The sequence below is a fragment of the Narcine bancroftii genome, chromosome 2 (genome assembly GCF_036971445.1).
Source record: "Narcine bancroftii isolate sNarBan1 chromosome 2, sNarBan1.hap1, whole genome shotgun sequence".
Classification (NCBI taxonomy): Eukaryota; Metazoa; Chordata; class Chondrichthyes; order Torpediniformes; family Narcinidae; genus Narcine; species Narcine bancroftii.
In genome coordinates this window covers 20,015,464-20,032,659 of record NC_091470.1, presented here as the reverse complement: position 1 = coordinate 20,032,659, position 17,196 = coordinate 20,015,464, and the positions used below count along the sequence as shown (strand labels likewise).

General features: G+C 46.5%; 1 protein-coding gene across 2 annotated transcripts in view; it reads right to left on the bottom strand.

Moving 5' to 3' along the window:
- Positions 1 to 16,816, bottom strand: part of ism2a (isthmin 2a) — a 36,083-nt gene extending 19,267 nt beyond the window's left edge. Inside the window, exons 1-2 of one of the 2 annotated variants that reach the window (XM_069916034.1) lie at positions 16,392 to 16,816; positions 4,792 to 5,043 (exon numbers count right to left, since the gene is read on the bottom strand). In XM_069916034.1, the coding sequence (XP_069772135.1) occupies positions 4,792 to 5,043; positions 16,392 to 16,547 (408 nt within the window). In that variant the 5' untranslated portion in view covers positions 16,548 to 16,816. Of the gene's footprint in view, positions 1 to 4,791; positions 5,044 to 15,535; positions 15,641 to 16,391 lie in introns of those variants that run through there. The other variant, XM_069916035.1, reaches the window with a different exon arrangement.
- Positions 16,817 to 17,196: the final 380 nt, after the last annotated feature.

The following is a 17,196-nucleotide window of genomic DNA, read 5'->3' as shown; positions in this document are numbered from 1 at the left end:
TGTCTATGACAATAAACCTATTCTTTCTTGCAGCTTATTCTCTCTCACTCTTGTTCATCAACTCACTTTTTAAATTCAAGATTCTTTTATTGTCGGGTTCGAGTCCACGCTGCTGAAGATCCAGCTGCGCTGGATGGGTCACGTCTCCAGAATGGAGGACCATCGCCTTCCCAAGATCGTGTTATATGGCGAGCTCTCCACTGGCCACCGTGACAGAGGTGCACCAAAGAAAAGGTACAAGGACTGCCTAAAGAAATCTCTTGGTGCCTGCCACATTGACCACCGCCAGTGGGCTGATAACGCCTCAAACCGTGCATCTTGGCGCCTCACAGTTTGGCGGGCAGCAGCCTCCTTTGAAGAAGACCGCAGAGCCCACCTCACTGACAAAAGGCAAAGGAGGAAAAACCCAACACCCAACCCCAACCAACCAATTTTCCCTTGCAACCGCTGCAATCGTGTCTGCCTGTCCCGCATCGGACTGGTCAGCCACAAACGAGCCTGCAGCTGACGTGGACTTTTTACCCCCTCCATAAATCTTCGTCCGCGAAGCCAAGCCAAAGAAGAATAGAACAGAATATGTAATATTACACAAAATTGCCTTCTCCCTGCCTTGAGTCACCATTAATGTTGCCCGGTGCCCCTTGCAGTTAGCGAGAAAGAGAAGCAAAAGAGAGACCCTTCAGAGTCCGTAGATTGGCCTCCAGCATCTCCAGCCGCACAGACTCCTGTTCGATCCATCGGCGACCCGAGCTCCAGATCTAAACCTCCGTCACGATCGGGAAGCCTTCAGAGCCGGAGGCCTTTTGGGAGCCCTTCTTGCTCTCAGTACCTCTCGAATTCTGGTTCCCACGAATCACTCTCCAGCAGCCTGCAGCCCATGTGGCATCCACAAGTCACCAGCAGCCTGTGTGGGCCCTTCAGCCACCCTCGCTGGTTCACTGCCGTGGTCTCCTCTGATTTTCCTTCTCAATGGAGGGTGTTCTCCTGTTTCTGGTGCCCTGCTGCTCCCCTAGAGTCTGCCACTCCCCATGGCCACTGCCAAACACAGATGCTGTCAACTTGAGCACATACTTCTGTGGTTATAGGATTTTATTTAAAAGCACCATCGGTTCCTTCAACAGGCTGTTTAAAGCCTGTACAGAGTCACTGGCATTAGGACCAGGCGGTTCAACTCTTCAGGGCAGCACTGCGTCTCCACTCTTCCGGGTCTCCACCAGCAGCAACGTTGCTATAAGAGCAGCTCCAGCAATACTTCGATACTTTGGCCACTTTGATACATCAAGGGATAATTTATACTAACCCAGTTCACTTTCCAACATGCCTTTGGATGGGGAGGTGATGGAGAACCCACATGGCCATGGGGATGTGCAGATTCCACACAGAACTCAAACTTAGGATGAAAGTGTGTGGTTGCTCAACTTGAGAGGAAGCCATGCTAATGAGACGAGTAACCCAGGGGCTGGATTGAACAGTCCAGTGACTTGAGGTCAATTCCCTGAGGAAGTTAAAACACTAGAGAAGCTCAGAGCTCAGAAGATCAAACCGTGTACTTTATATAGTAAAGATAAAGATATACAACCAATGTTTCAGGCTTGAGCCCTTCATCAAGCAAAAACAGGCAGGCATTGCTTTACCTTGAAGAAGGACTTAGGCTAGGGCTGCCAGGTGTCCCATATGTACAGGACATGTCCTATATAACCATATAACATAGAACAATTACAGTACCGAAACAGGCCGTATTGGCCCTTCTAGTTTGCACCAATTTAAGTGAAACTCCACAAGTTCCACCTACCTGCTCCCTACCCATAACCCTCCAATCCCCTTACATCCATGCACTCATCCAACCTCCTCTTAAATGACAAAATTGACCCTGCTGCAACCATTTCTTTCAGAAGGTCATTCCACCAGCCACCACTCTGAGTGTTACTTCTAAAGTTTTGCCCCCTAACCTTAACTTTTGACCCCTTGTTCCAATCTCTCCTACCCTCAAGGGGAAGAGTCTATTCACATCTATCAAATCCCCCCTCAACCTTCTACGCTCCAATGAATAAAGACCCAGTCTACTCAATCTCTCTCCATATTCTAGATACTGCAATCCGGGCAACATTTTAGTAAATCTTCTCTGCACCCTCTCTACCTTATTGATATCCTTCCTATAATTTGGAGACTAGAACTGCACACAATATTCCAAACTTGGCCTCACCAATGCCTTGAACAATTTAATGATTTTGTCCTGTTTTGGCTTTATAAGGATGCCTTAAATGTCCTGTTTTGATTTTTTAAAATAAATTGCAAAGGTTTAGAGCTGTACTATTTGGAATTTTCATTTATTTTATTAGTTACTACTTAATTAAAACTAAAGCGTTAAATAACTCCACTATTACATTGAAGGAAACATGTCATGTGTGCATTCATTAGCGGCAGCCACTGGACACTGCCAGCCAGCCAGCCCGTTAGTTCTGCGTCTGCAGTTGTTAGTGACAGATCAGTTAATTTTTTTTTACAAATCTTGTGTTGATCAGCTCGCAAAATATTTTTCATTTGCGTTTTGAAATTTAACCCCAACGTGCCAGAATGGGAAGTGTGAATTTCATGATGAATTCTCTGAAGGATGGACATTCATTAAACATTTTGAGGATCTTTGTGGAGGATGCAATTGTTCATTCAAAAATCGAAAATGGCAGGAAGTCAGATATAAAACAGCGTCTGCAACTAACCAAGCACAAAAGATGGATTCTGCAAAAGAAACTGATAAAATAACACATTTCTTGATTAAAAGAAATACAGAAGAAGATAAAATAATTAAAGGTTTGTAATTTAAATATTTATATTTTAATTGGATAAGAAATAACAGGGTCTTCTCGCCTGCTTAAAGTTAACCTGATTAAATTTGTAATGTATTCCAGATGACCGTCTTACCAATATTGTTTAGTATACAAGTTTTTCCCCTGTAGTAATATTATTTTATCTCTAAGTATGTATGTATATGCAAATTAGAAATCATTTGGCAAATCTGGTATCCCTAGCTCAGGCCAGAATTGTCAGTAATATATCTTTACCTCCTATGTATGCTGCAAGACCAGCTGAGTTCCGCCAGCATTTCACTGTTTTTTTTACTACAATCACAACGTCTGCAGACTTTTGTGTTTCACTCTTATCAATGACAGGGTTACACCCATGACTAGTTGATGTGAACAATGTGGATTTTAGAGGTATAGCCTGTGGAGAACAGTATCCAAAATCTGCAGGTGGAAGGACATGAGTGAGTAATGTGTATGTAGAAATGCTGGAGGATCTCAGCTGGTCTTTTTGACAAAGATACATTGTCGTTGTTTTGGGCCTGAGCCCTTCTTAAAGGAATTATTCCTTCAAGAAGGGGTCAGGTCCCAAATGTCAGCAATATATCTTTGTCTCCTATGGACGCTGAAAAGTCCAGCTGGGTTCCTCCAGCTTTTACTACAATCACAGCATCTGCAGACTTCTGTGTGTCACAAAGTGCATGTAGAGCCTTGGGGGGAGTGTAAGGTTATCAAGTCAAAGGTTATCAGCCCACATCTGAAAGAGTAAAGATTCAGTTATCAGTCTGGATGATGCCTGTGTTGACAGCAGTTAAAAAAAACTGCTGAACCCCTCTGGCCTCAAGCTATGTGATTTGTTTGCTGTGTCTGCTTCCTGAGTCAGTGAAGAACTAAGACTTCCTGGGCAGTTAAAGAGACACATCATAGTTTGAAGCTTTAAATTGTCTCAGAGGTTTGATGGGGTTACACAGGTCAGGTCGACCTGTACAACACTGGCACCTGGAACCTGATACCATGGGCTCGAGCAAGACACAATCTGCTGTGGGAACTCAGAATCAGTCGGGAGAAAAAGAATGGTCAGCGTTTCAGGCTGGAACCCTTCACCAAGACTGAGAGCGTGGAAGAGAGGTAGCTTATGACAAAGATAGGGTGTGGGAGGGGTTATACAGGAGGGGGATGGGTGAACCAGGGAGCAGTGAAGATGATGGACAGAGACAATGGATTGGCAGGTGCCAGACAGAGAGAGGCAAAAGAAACAAGAAGGTCAGGTGGTGGAAGATGAGTTGCATAGGGTAGAGTGGGTGGGTAAAGACAAATATTGCAGTGTTAGAAATGGATAAGATGAGAGAAAAGAGGGATCAGATAGAATTGAAGAGAGGTCTCAAAAGGAAGGGGAAATGGGGATGGAAGAGAATAGAACCAAAGAGGAACAATGTTGTCTTGAATCTCGAGAATATCCAGATATTGTCCAGATTCATGAAAATATGCAATATGAAAGGGTTATCATTTGAGGTGCGTTTAACAGCTCTTGGCCTGTATTCCTTGGAATTTAGGAGAATGGGGGGGGGGGGGGGATCCCATTGAAACATTTTGAATGTTGAAAGCAATGAGCAGAATAGATGTAGAAAGGTTGTTTCCCATGGTGGGAGAGTCTAGGACAAGAGGGCACAACTTCAGCATTGAAGTGGAGGAATTTCTTCAGCCAGAGGGTAATGAATCTGTGGAATTTGTTGCCATGGGTGGTTGTGGAGTCCAGGTCATTGGGTGCATTTAAAGCAGAAATTGATAGGTTATTGATTGGACAGGGCATCAAAGGTTATGGGGAGAAAGCTGGGCAGTGGGGCTGAACAGGAAAATGGATCAGCTCATGATTGAATGGCAGGGCAGACTTGATGGGCTGAATAGCCTGTTTTGGCTCCTTCTATGTCTTATGGTATTATGCCATCTCCTGTAACGTACTCCCCTGTCAGTGAACATGGATAAATTCTCTTACCTGAATGTTGGGATTCTGTGCATTGAGGTCTGCATTGGTTAGGTCAGGGAAATTCTTCAGGTCCAAGACAAAAGGATCCACTTCCTCCAGGCCAGACCCAAACTTTGGCTGCGCTGGGAAGTCCTGTGGTGCTGGGGGTGACCACCGCCTCTTATGACGGGTTTGGCTGTTCTCCTTCCAGCTCTTCAGTTTGCTATCCACTGGCATCACCTCTGGCCCCTGCACCAGCCTTGAAATCGAATGGCTCTTCACCTTACAAAGAAGACAAAGATCACGAGGAGGGACTCATGAGTGGCCTCCAAGAAATAATAATGAAGTGGTATGATTTCAATATTCCATGATTATGACAAAAGCAGATAATTTGGCCCATTGAGTCTATCCCAGTTCCAGAGTAATTCTTGTCCCTCTTTAATATTCCCTGAAAGTTTCCAACATTCCCATCAACTCCCCATGTCCTACCACTAAGCTATACTTTGGGCATTTTATTTATTAAGTGGCCAACCAGCAGTAGAGGGAAAAGCAGTGCACCTGGAGGATGTGGAAGTAAGGGTCTGCCGGGTGGAGATGGGTGTAGATTGATCGACGTTAACTAATGCCACATGTGCCTTGCTGCTTTGTAAAAGAATGTAGAGGGGCCCCATGGCATTGCCAGGCAACCCCAGCTGAGCCAGTAAATTTCCATCAGCCTGGAGTTTCCCCAGATCAGGTGACGCACAAGAACGATGCTCAAGGAAAGAGAGAACCTGGTTAAGCGATTGCCTCACATAATGATGCAATTTGCAAATGAATAGTGTGCATCTTAATGCTGATAGGGTAATGCTTGTCACATGGGAGAATATTGTTTTTGGATTGGTTGGGTCAGATTGTGGTGGTGTATACAAACCAATACTCCTGGATGGACCTCCCCGAACATGCAATTGCATGGGTTTGTATACCCTGCCGCAATCTGCAAAAAGTGACCATCCTCAAGGAAATGCATGCAGTCATAGGGAGAACTTGCAAACTCCACACAGACAGCAATGGAGACCAGGATTGAACCCCTCTTTGCTGGAACCAGGAGGCAGTAGCTCTACTATTCACAAGAATAGAATAGGAGTAGGTCACTTGCCCCCTCAAACTATCCAGCCATTCAATAAGATCATTGCGGATCTGCTCTAGGCCTCATCTCCTCTTTTGTCCCATTGGCTGATTTTTCAATAATTCCTTCTTTAAATATGATTTAGACTCCACAACCCTCTGGAGTTTCAGAGATTCATCACCTTCACTAAGAAGCAATTCCTACATTCCTCAGTTTGAAAATTACTCTCCACACATTTGAGGTTATCCCACAACTGGAAACACCTCGACACCCACCATGTCATATCCCTGGGGTGACATGTTTCCTCCATTGTATATAGTTATCATTGTCGGTTGTATATATGGAGGTGGCCGGCCCAAGGATGACTCGTACCCTATGACTTCTCCCCCGTGGTCTTGGGCCATAAAGGTTGAGCCACTTTTCCCTTGCCGCCATTTCTATTTGGGATCCAGGCCAGCAAGGTTCTTCTGTTTATTAAAGCCTCAGCTCATCTCTGTGCCCTACAATCCCCAAAGGAGCTTAGATATATTTCAAGGAAACCACCCTTCAATCTTCTAAATAATATTGATCTAATTTCTTTATTCACTGGTGAAAGGACAACCTTCTCACCCCAGGAATCAGACTGTTTCCAATATATCTTTTCCTAAATCAGGAACCAAATTTGTGGCTAGAGTGAAACACTGTGATTGTAGTAAAAACACAGAAATGCTGGAGGAGCTCGGCTGGTCTCACAGCACCCATAGAGGGTAAAGATATATAACCTATATAGATATATAACCTATATTTTGTGACTGAGCCCTTCTTCAAGGTAGGGCTGAGGCCCGAAATGTTGGTTATTGTGATAGTACAGATCTCTCACCAATGTACATAGTGTATATAGTTACTGTATCTAGACTGTGCTTACAGCGATTGGCTGAGAGCTAAGCCACGCCTATTGTCTGGGCCTTAAAGGGTTGTGTCCCTAGCCAGGTCGGATCATTCCGGACTGGTCGGCCACCTGTGAAGAGCTCCGGTCTTTTGCTAATAAAAGCCTTGGTTTGGATCAACAGGTCTTTGGTTCTTTCGACGAGCTCTACAATGGGCTGAGGCCCGAAATGTTGGTTATACACCTTTACTTCCTATGGACTCTGCGAGACCAGCTGAGTTCCTCCAGCATTTTTGCCTTTTTACCAACCCTGTGCCCAATACTCTAAAAGTGGCCACATCAGTACCCTGTCTAATTACAACAGTAGCCCCCTGTTTCTAAACTCCAACCCTCCTGCAATAAAGACCAATTTTTTTTATTTGTTTACCTCCTCGTGTTTATCTGTCTGCTTTTAGTCCTATTAGTTTTTTTCCAATTTCTTGCCCCTCGTATTTGTAATTGTTACAGATTCTTCAGTACCTGCCGAGGTCCTCCACTCTGAAGACAGATACAAATAAAAATGGCGGTGCTGCCGGAGCTGCTATCACATATAACGGCATCACTGCCACTGGCACGGACCTGGGGAGAGTGGGGAGCAGAGACACAGCGCTGCTCCGCAGGCTCCTACTGCCCAGTCCAACTGCTGATGGATCTGTGCAGGCTTTAAACAGCCTGTTAAAGGAGCCAATGACGTTTGAGAAGGAGAAGCAGAGGAGGTGACCCTACGAGACAGTGACTACGGTGACGGACCAGTGAGCGGCTGAAGAACACACAGGCTGCGGGCTGTTGGAAACCCAAGACGAGGAACCCATGAAGGCGGCAAGCTGCTGGCAACTTGCAATCAAAGAACTCAGACCAGGCTGGAGTCTGGCTTGAGATTGGCTTAAGGATTACCAAGTATCTGAACTAGGATGTGGCAGGGGCTCCCGAATGGCTTCGGGCGATAAAGACTTCCTGATCGGGTCAGAGATTCGGACCTGGAGCTCGGGTTGGCGATGGTTTGAACTGGAGTCCGTGCGGCTACAGAGGCCGCGGGAGCGCTGGAGGCAAATCCACGGACACTCAGTGACTGTGAATAAGAGGTGCTGGGCAATTTTTGCTGACGGCGAATCTTTGTCTGCCTTACACTCGACTAAATGCGATTTCATGTGATATTACATCTCTTTTATTACAGAATCTTAAATCTTAAAAAGTCTTGCTTTATCTGCAAATCTGGTGCTGACTGTGAGGAGTTTGGACGTTCTCCCTGTGTCTGCGTGGGTTTCCTCCAAGTGTTCCAGTTTCTTCCCACCCTTGAAAATGTACAGGGGTTGTTGGTTAGAAGAATAGAATATTACAGCACAGAAAACAGGCCATTCGACCCTTCCAGTCTCTGCCGACCAATAAAACTAGTTAATCCCACTGACCTACTCTCATTCCATAACCATCCAGACCTCTCCTATCCATGTATTTATCTAATTTATTTTCACTACATCAGATGGCAGCTCATTCCACACTCCTACCACTGTCTGAGTGAAAAACCTCCCCCTAATGTTCCCCTTGTACCTCTCATATTTGTCTCCTCCAATCGAAGTGGAAACATCCTACTCACATCTACTCTGTCTATACCCCTCTCAATCTATCAAATCTCCCATCATTCTTCTTTGTTCCAAGGAGTAAAGTCCTAACCTGTTTAATCTTTCCCAGTAACTCAACTCCTGAAGATCCGGCAACATCTCAGTAAATCTTCTCTGCACTCTTTCAATTTTATTGATATTTTTCCCACTGCTGGGTGACCAGAACTGCACACACGTGGTGTACTTGGGTAGCACAGCTCCTAAGTTGGAAGGCCCTGTTACGGAGCTGTATGTCTAAATTTTTTTAAAAATTAAATTTAAAAATACTCATCATTCTTCATTATTTCAGCTGATCCTACTGACTATCTGCGATCAACAAACACAGAAATCCCTCAACAAGCCCAGGACTCCATATGGGGTCTTGCAGGCCTGAACTGGACACAAAACTCTCTTTGATGTAGATTAAAGCATTCGGGAGCATTGGAGGAAGGGCTGACCTGAGATGTCACTTCACAGCGGTAGAATGTAGAGAGAGAGAGAGAGAGAGAGAGAGAGAGAGAGAGAGAGAGAGAGCGCGCGAGAGAGAGAGAGAGAGCGAGAGAGAGAGAGAGAGAGAGAGAGCGAGAGAGAGCAGATAATGCTGCCTGGGCTCTCCACGTCCTGTTTGCCATTCTCAAGACGTCGCCAAGAAAAAGAATCTGGGCATGGATCAATCCCTGGAGGTGGAAGCCGGAGTTTGGGACCCACTGTGATCCGAGAACGTATGGATCTACGGTGGCAACAGTGATGCTGCAGCTAGAGCTTCTGTCCCACAGCTCCTGAGACCTGGGCTTGATCCTGACCTCATGCGCTGTCTGTGTGGAGCTTGCATGTTTTCCTTGTGACTTGTGCGGGTTTCTACCAGCATTCCAGTTTCCTCCCACATCCCAAAGATGTGAGAGTTAATTGGCCACGGCAAATTGTTCCTGATATGTGGGTGAATTGTAGAATCTTGGGAGGGAAAATGGAACCTGATTGAAGTAGGATTAGAGTAGATGGGTTGGTACTGACTTGATAGACTGAAGGACCATGTGTATGGCTGAAGACAAGTGCTGATATCAATCAATGGAAATGGTGTGTTTGTTGCCTGCTGCAGCACTGCCCCAGTGAGAGGCAGGTCAGGAATGTCTCACGGTGCAAGGTACTTGTGCTATTGGAACCAGTTGGTCAGCTTTGTGACCACCTAGACAACTTGGGGTCAGTCACAGATTTTTTGTGGCTTGGAGCCCAGTTGTGACTAGTCTGTGAATTGGGTAATTTGGAGCTCTTTTAATCATGGGATGTGGACCTCACTGAGAAAGCCGGCATTTATTGTCCCCCCCCCCATTATGGCCTCCTTAATTGAATGTCTTGCTGGGCTATTTCATATGGCAGTTATAAGTAAATTACACAACTACAAGTTTGGACTACCATGTAAATCCAGTGGGTTAATTTCTTTAGGGATACTCATGAACTTGTAGAGTCAGTCTTATTCTTTGTGATCAACATTACAGGTTATATCATTATATATTGCACTATTACAGATTACACCATTGCAGATTATACCATTATCAGCCCTTTTTCCACGGGCATCCCATTTAATCGTCCCAGTTAAAGAAGCCATTTTTGCTGTTTCCACTGGGCCACTTTTAACCGGGGCACAAACGGCTTTCCTACAAGTTATCCTTGGGGACAAAAGAGTTGACCTTCAACAATAGTCCCAGGATGCAACTTGTCCTTTTTCCACTGGTTTAATCAGCATGCCGACATCATCTGACGCTGGGGATGTAAGTAGAGGTCCAGGCTGTCAATCCCCGGTGTGATTTTACATTATTTGATGCCAGTGTGCTGATTTCCTGGGACGTTTCCAATGGAAAAGGGGCTATAGATTGCACCAATACAAGTTATACTATTGCAGGTTACACCACTATAGATCGCACCATTACAGGTGATACCATCATAGAGTACACCATTACACATTACAGGTTATATCATTGCAGATTATGCCATTATAGATTGCACCACTACTGATAACACCATTACAGATTACACTAATACTGATTACACCATTACAGATAACACCAATAAGGATTACACCAATACTGATTACACCATTACAGATTACACTAATACTGATTACACCATTACAGATAACACCAATAAGGATTACACCACTACTGATAACACCATTACAGATTACACTAATACTGATTACACCATTACAGATAACACTAATAAGGATTACACCATTACTGATTACACCAGTGATGCACAGGAAACAGCAGATGCTGGAATCTCGAGCAGCATCAGTAAGAGAGAGCAATTGGCCAACATTTTGAGACATACCCCTTCTTCAAGACTCATTACAGATTCCACCACAACAGATACTAACTTCTCCATCCAGATTTAGAATTTTACATTTCCCAGATGCCTTTTAATGAGGATCAATTTCAAGTCTCCAGATCAATAATCCAGTGACATGATCTCATAGTCATGAGGTCAGGGTTAATGTTTACCCTGGCTGAGGTATCTAGAACTAGGGGGTCACAAAATAAGTGATCAGCTGTTCAGGACAGAAAAGAAATGTCCTTACCCTGGGATGATGAATAATTAGAATTCTTTTCCCAAGAGGTTTGTAGAGGCTAAGTCATTATATTCAGAGACTGACATATTTTAGGTATTAAGGGAATTATGGAATTTGAGGTTACTGGTCAGCAGGCACTAATGATGGAGCTGACAAGAGGGGCTGAATGGCCTCATCTTGCTGATATTCCTTGTGCTCTCATGATGTATCAGAGTTAACAAACCTGATCATAACTTAAAACAAAGATTTAGCCAGCGCCTTTTTCTGAGAGAGAGAGAGAGAGAGAGAGAGAGAGAGAGAGAGAGAGAGAGAGAGTAGCAAACACCAGAGGACATCTGTACAAGTGAAGGGAAGGAAGTTCAGGGGAGACATCAGGGATATGTTTTTTACACAGAGTTGAGGGAGCCTGGGATGCCTTGACAGGGATGATGGTGGAGGCTAGAACATTGGGGACATTTAAGAGACTCTTGGACAGATACATGGATGAGAACTAGAGGCTTACGGGGTAGGAAGGGCTTAATTTTTTTGGGTTTGGTTAGAATATATAGGTCAGCACAAAGAACGCCGAAGGGTCTGCACCGTGCTGGCTGAAGGGTTTGCACTGTGCTGTAGTGTTCTATGTTCTATGATCAAAGTTGATCCCTTTGAAATGGAAAAAACAGGTTCCCTTGTAAATAAGTAGCACATTAACATATTTATCTTCCCAAAAACAAACTGTACAGTGTTTAATATTCAGAGAAATATCCCAAGGCACTTTTCAAATGGACATCAAGCATCAAAGGGATACATTGTGAGGACAGATTGAACAGACTCCTGCTTCATTCCTTTGAGCAGAGAAGATCAAGGCATAATCTAACTGAGGTGGTGGCTGAGCATTGACATTCAAGCCAGGCCAATCAGGGAGCATTTTGTCACACAGAGAGGATTGGGTATTTAGATCTCTCTGAAATATAAAGGAAGAAATGTCCGGCTCCACCTCTGCCCCATCCCTGCTCCACCATGACTAATCTATAACCTCTGTGCCACATTTATGAACCAACGAGAATACCTTGATTCCCCGAAGATCCAAAACCCTATTCTGACCAAGTCTGGTGAAAATGTCTGATTGACAGATTTCTGCAGAGCAGGGGCATTATTGAGGGGAAACGGGGTTAGCCAGCCGAGGTGAATGTCAGGTCAGGGTTGAAAGGCATGATTCAGAGAAGAGTCAACATAAAAATCTCCCCTCTCCCTTCCACCGACTCCATCTGCCTTGGAAAAGCAGTCAACGTATAAAAGGACTCATCCCAACCTGGCCAAATTCTCTTCACCCTCCTCCCATTGGGAAGAATATTCACGAGTGTGAGATCAAGCACCACCAGATTCAAGGACTGTTTCTTTCTTGCTGTTATCAGACTCCTGAATGAGCCTCATGGCTAGTAAAATTATGTTGCCCTTGCTCTACTGATCGCTTTCTTTATCTCTGTTTTGTTTTTATATCTGTATTATGTTTGAGTTGATCGACTGGATTCCACTCAATCCATAAAAACTAATTACACCACGTTTGACCAGTGCATTTTCTCATGGTACCTTGGAACACGTGACATAACACTTTTGGATGGGGAAAAATGAGAGGCATTGGTGTTTGAGGAGGATATGAGGACTCATGGATCTGTCAGTGATGGTGGGTGTGGGTTTGAAGAGTTAGCAGTGGGTGGGAGGTTTAGAGGATGGGTGGGAGGGTAGGGTGTGAACATGATGGTTGGGATGGTGATGGATTAAGAAAAAGGAGGGTTTGAGGGATTGTATGAGAGCTAGGGATTGGAATTGTGTTTGGAATGCAAGGGCTGTGGGTACAAGAGTGAAAACGCAATACTCAGTAGATACTCCGCAGGTAAAAAAAAGTTTACCTGATATAGCAAAAAGTTTACCTCCTATAGCAAAGATAAAGATACATAACCAATGTTTCGACCCAACCCCTTCTTCAAGGTATGAGCAAAATGTAGGCAGGCACAAGCGTTTTGGTCGTTCTTTGATGAAGGACTCAAGCCAGAAACATTGGTTAGGTGTCTTTATCTATGCTATATACAGGACACTGTTTGACCTGCAGACTGTTGTTTCCTACATCTGTGGGGTGTGAAGGTTGTGGATGGGCATTGAGTGGTCAGTTTAAAGATTGGAGGATAGAATGAGAGTTGGGAAGTGGGGTGTGGGGAGGTAATGTGAGAGTTGAGGACTGGGCACAAATGGGGTGAACCTGAGAACTGCGGGGGTGGGGGGGAGAAACGGGACATGGGGCGAGGGTGATGGAGAACAAGAGATATGGAATGAAGGAGTGAAAAGTGTGATGAGGTGGAGGGGGCCATGAAGGGAAGGGAGTGCATAATGAGCCAGGAACAAAATTTTGGACTAAAATATTGCTTTTGATGGAGTGATCAAAGTGCATTATTTTTGATTCCCTCCCCTATTTGTTGCTCTGATGGTGTTTGGTGATTTGCCGAAAATAGGGGTGAGGGGAATGGTTAACTCTGTGAGCTTGGGACTGCCAGAAAACACTGATTAAAGAGGGAAACTTTGGGGCACTATAGAGAAATAACTTTGGAAGAATAACAAAGAATTGCATTTGAAAGATGTTCGAACCATGCCAAAGCCAAGAATAATTTAACCAATTCCACTCGCACAGAGGAGAACCTTCCTAAAAGACCAGCCTTGCGCTCTTGTTCAAGCTCATTGTCGTGTATGTTGGGGATCTAGGGCTATCTGTTTGAACACCTTTGTGGTTCCCAGCTGTGATGATTCATTGTTCCTTTGCATTAACTAAATGCTAAGTTGAACTGTCAGTCGGGCACTGATCATGGTCAGTATGTTCCAGAAAAGGGTGCAATCAGAATATCATGTGTTGTTCTGGTTGCCCAGCTCCAGGCAGCGCATCATAGAGGTGGGCAGAGTGCAAAATGATTCTCAAGGAAGTAACAGGGACTGGAGGGATTGTTACATAAGCGACTGGAGAGGCTGGGCTTTTTTTTACCCCTGAAGTAGAGGTTCCCTGAATTTGTCAGAGGTTTAAAAAATCACGAGGGGGGACTGAGTTAAGGAACTGAGTTCTGAGCCTTCCTTGGGGCAATAGATAAGGTAGATGGTCACGATCTTTTTCCCAGGGCACGGGAGATACAACTGGAGGGCATAGATTTATGACAAGAGGGGAAAGATTTAAAGGGGACGAGGGGCAACTTTTTTTCTGCCCAGAGGGTGGTGGGTACATGAAGAGGTAGAGGAAAATTTAGTTACAATGTTTAAAAGACATTTCGATGAGTACATGGATAGGAAAAGTTTAGAGCAGTAGTTCTCAACCTTTTTTTCCCCACTCACATACCAGCTTAAGTAATCCCTTAATGAACCACTTACACAATACACAAAAGTGTTGGAGAATCCGAGCAGGTCATGCAGCATCAATCAACACAAAAAACGAAACACAAAAGTCGGCTGACGCTGGAGTGAAACGTGAGCGTCTGCAGACACTGCGATTGAGGTAAAAATACAGAAATGCTGGAGGAACTCAGTAGGTCACACAGCGCCCATAGGAGGTAAAGATGTATATCTGATGTTTCGGACCTGAGCTCTTCCTCAGAGGTGAGAGCAAGGGGCTATATTAAAAGGCTGGTGAACGGGAAGAATGGGAGGGGATGGAATACAGTCCGACAGACAAAAGGCATTAAGGCTGAGACTGTAGTATAAACACAGAGACGCTGGATCAACTTTTTGGGCTTCAGCACTTTGTTGGGAATGTGGGAAAAAATGGACTCAGGCCCGAAACGTCAATTGCCTGCAAGGGCATCACGAGGGCAGAATAAGAGCTAATTATGGAAATGCCACATCCTTCCACAAGAAGATTTAACCCTGAACTGCAGTTCAAACAGGCTCTGTTACTTACCATATACTCTATACTTGCGTAGTAGTCAAGTTTTGGGGACCAATTTTTCGGGTCAAATTTGGAGTGGTACTAATTTTGACTTGTGTCTTTCAAGGACTTGGGAGCTCAGATGGGTGGGTGGCCGGGGCCTCGGAGAGAGTCTGCGACCAGGGCATCAGGAGGCCCCGGTTTGTTCAGGCATTCAGGGCAAGGATCTGTGGTCAGAAGCTCCAATAGGCTGAGCCAAGGATCCACGGTTGAGGAATTGGAAAATAGTGGTGTTCGACGGACACGGGTCATCCTGAAAACAAGTGAGTTTTGGGCCAGAAAGAGAGGGTGGGGTAGTCGACTATTACACGAGTATGTACGGTAGTTCAGCCTCAGGGTTTCCCCCCCCCCCCCCAGGCAAAATACAGTGGACTCAAGGACCAGAAGGTGGTTTTGTAACTTCAGACCTCTTCTCATCTCTTTCCCGCTGTAAATCAGAGCCAATCGATTCTCGTAATCTCAGTTTGATTTCCCAAGCGCAGTGTAACCAATATCCTACACAGAGTTGGCAGAAGTTCAACCAGTCTGCCCACCTGCTGCAAGAAACACGACCTTCACCCTGACGCCAAAGCCTTAACCCCGTGCTCACGATGCGTTCAAAACCAGTGGCGGGACAAAGGGAGAGAGAACATAGGACCTGATGAAACACCGATACGCAGTCACTGACCCCATTCAACGCCCCGACGGACCCCATGAAACGGCCGGTCGATCCGGATCCCCAGTAAAGAAGGTCCCACCATCAGTTACTGTCCCTTTGCTCCTGTCTCCACGACACAGGACCAACAAAGCAACGGGGCCGGGAGGGACAAAGGGGGGAGGTTGACCAACTCCTGGGCGTCCCCGCACCCAGCACGGAAGAGCGAGGACGACCCACTCGGGGGCTCTGACCGTGGCCGCGGGAGGGGGGTGGAGTCCGGGAACGAGGGCACAGAGAGCACCAGCCCGACCTCCCGGGAAGGGCTGTTGGCTCCACGCTCAGCTCGAAGGATCGACTCGGGGACTCCTCCACAGCACGGAACGCCGGCCCTTCGGCCCCTCTTCCCCACGGGGTTCCTAACCCACCCCCACGCTCGTCCCCTTTTCCCTGCCCATATCCCTCCAAACGATGCATCTCCATCGACCTGTCCTTTCTTTTTTTTTGGGGGGGGGGGGTCCCGGGCGCAATTAAACGTCAAACGGAGAACAGCCAACGAGAGCAGGTCCCCGTCGATACACACACAGCACCCGCAGATTTTGTTTGACGGCAAAGCCGTGCAGTATTGACGAACGTTTCGCCCCAGAGCCCTGCCTCACTCCACACTCGAGGTATTTGACACATTTGCCAATATTTCTTCGGAAGATTCGCGGGGTCTTAAGACACGAAGGTTCACCACCAGCTTCAAACTCCTCAAGAACCAACTTTAAAGATTGGTGCATTTACTTTCCTGTTGCACAGTTGCCTTACATTTCTTTCTTTCCACGTGGACTCTGCACTACCATAAAGTGCTCATTCTGCCTGGCTCTGACAGTAAATCTGAACCCACCTGCTTGTCCGAGGTCCCGGCGTCGCTCGTTGCGCTCTCCCCCCGCTGCCGCCCGCTGCCGCCGTGGTTACCTGTCGGGACACCTCGCAGCAACACGAACAGAGCGGCGAGCGAGGTGAGGAGGAGTAACCGGGCCGGCGCTCTGCCGAGCCGCATCGCCTCGCCTCGCCCTTGTCGGTGCGAGACTCAGATGACAACCAGCTGGTGGATGTCCAGTGGGGAGGAGGAGGGGGGGGGGGGGGGTTGCAGCCTCTTTGGGAAATCTTCTTCACTGAGTTCACTCTTCCCAGCCACGAACCGTCCTCTCAGTTACAGCCCATATCCCCCCGCAGACCGGCTCCCGTCTCCTCGTCCGAGAGACGTGCAGCGCCAGTCACCGGAACCCACCACGGGCGCCCGATCCCTCGGCTTCTGCACGATGAATGGACCCTTCCCCCCCCCCCCCCCCACCCTCGCCGAACCGTCTTCGCTCTGCCTCCGACCCCGCGAAGACGTCTCAGGCTTCAGTGTGACGCATGGGGCGGGGGGGAGAGAGCCTTAAATACTGCAGGGAGCTGAGAGAGGCGAAGAGGGGGGAGAGAGAGAGGGGTCAAGGGAGAGGCGATTATCCCGAGGGCCAGGGTGAAATGTGAGTGGGGCTGAGACAAATTGGGAGGAAGTCACGGCCGCAGCGAGGGAAGCCGTGAACACCCGGGGCGAGTGAGAAGAGATTCAGGTGGAGTTCAGAAGCTGCGAGGGATGGGCCGGGGAGTCAGGAGGACACAATCGTGGAATGAACCCGGAGGAGCAGTCTCAAGGCAGGGAG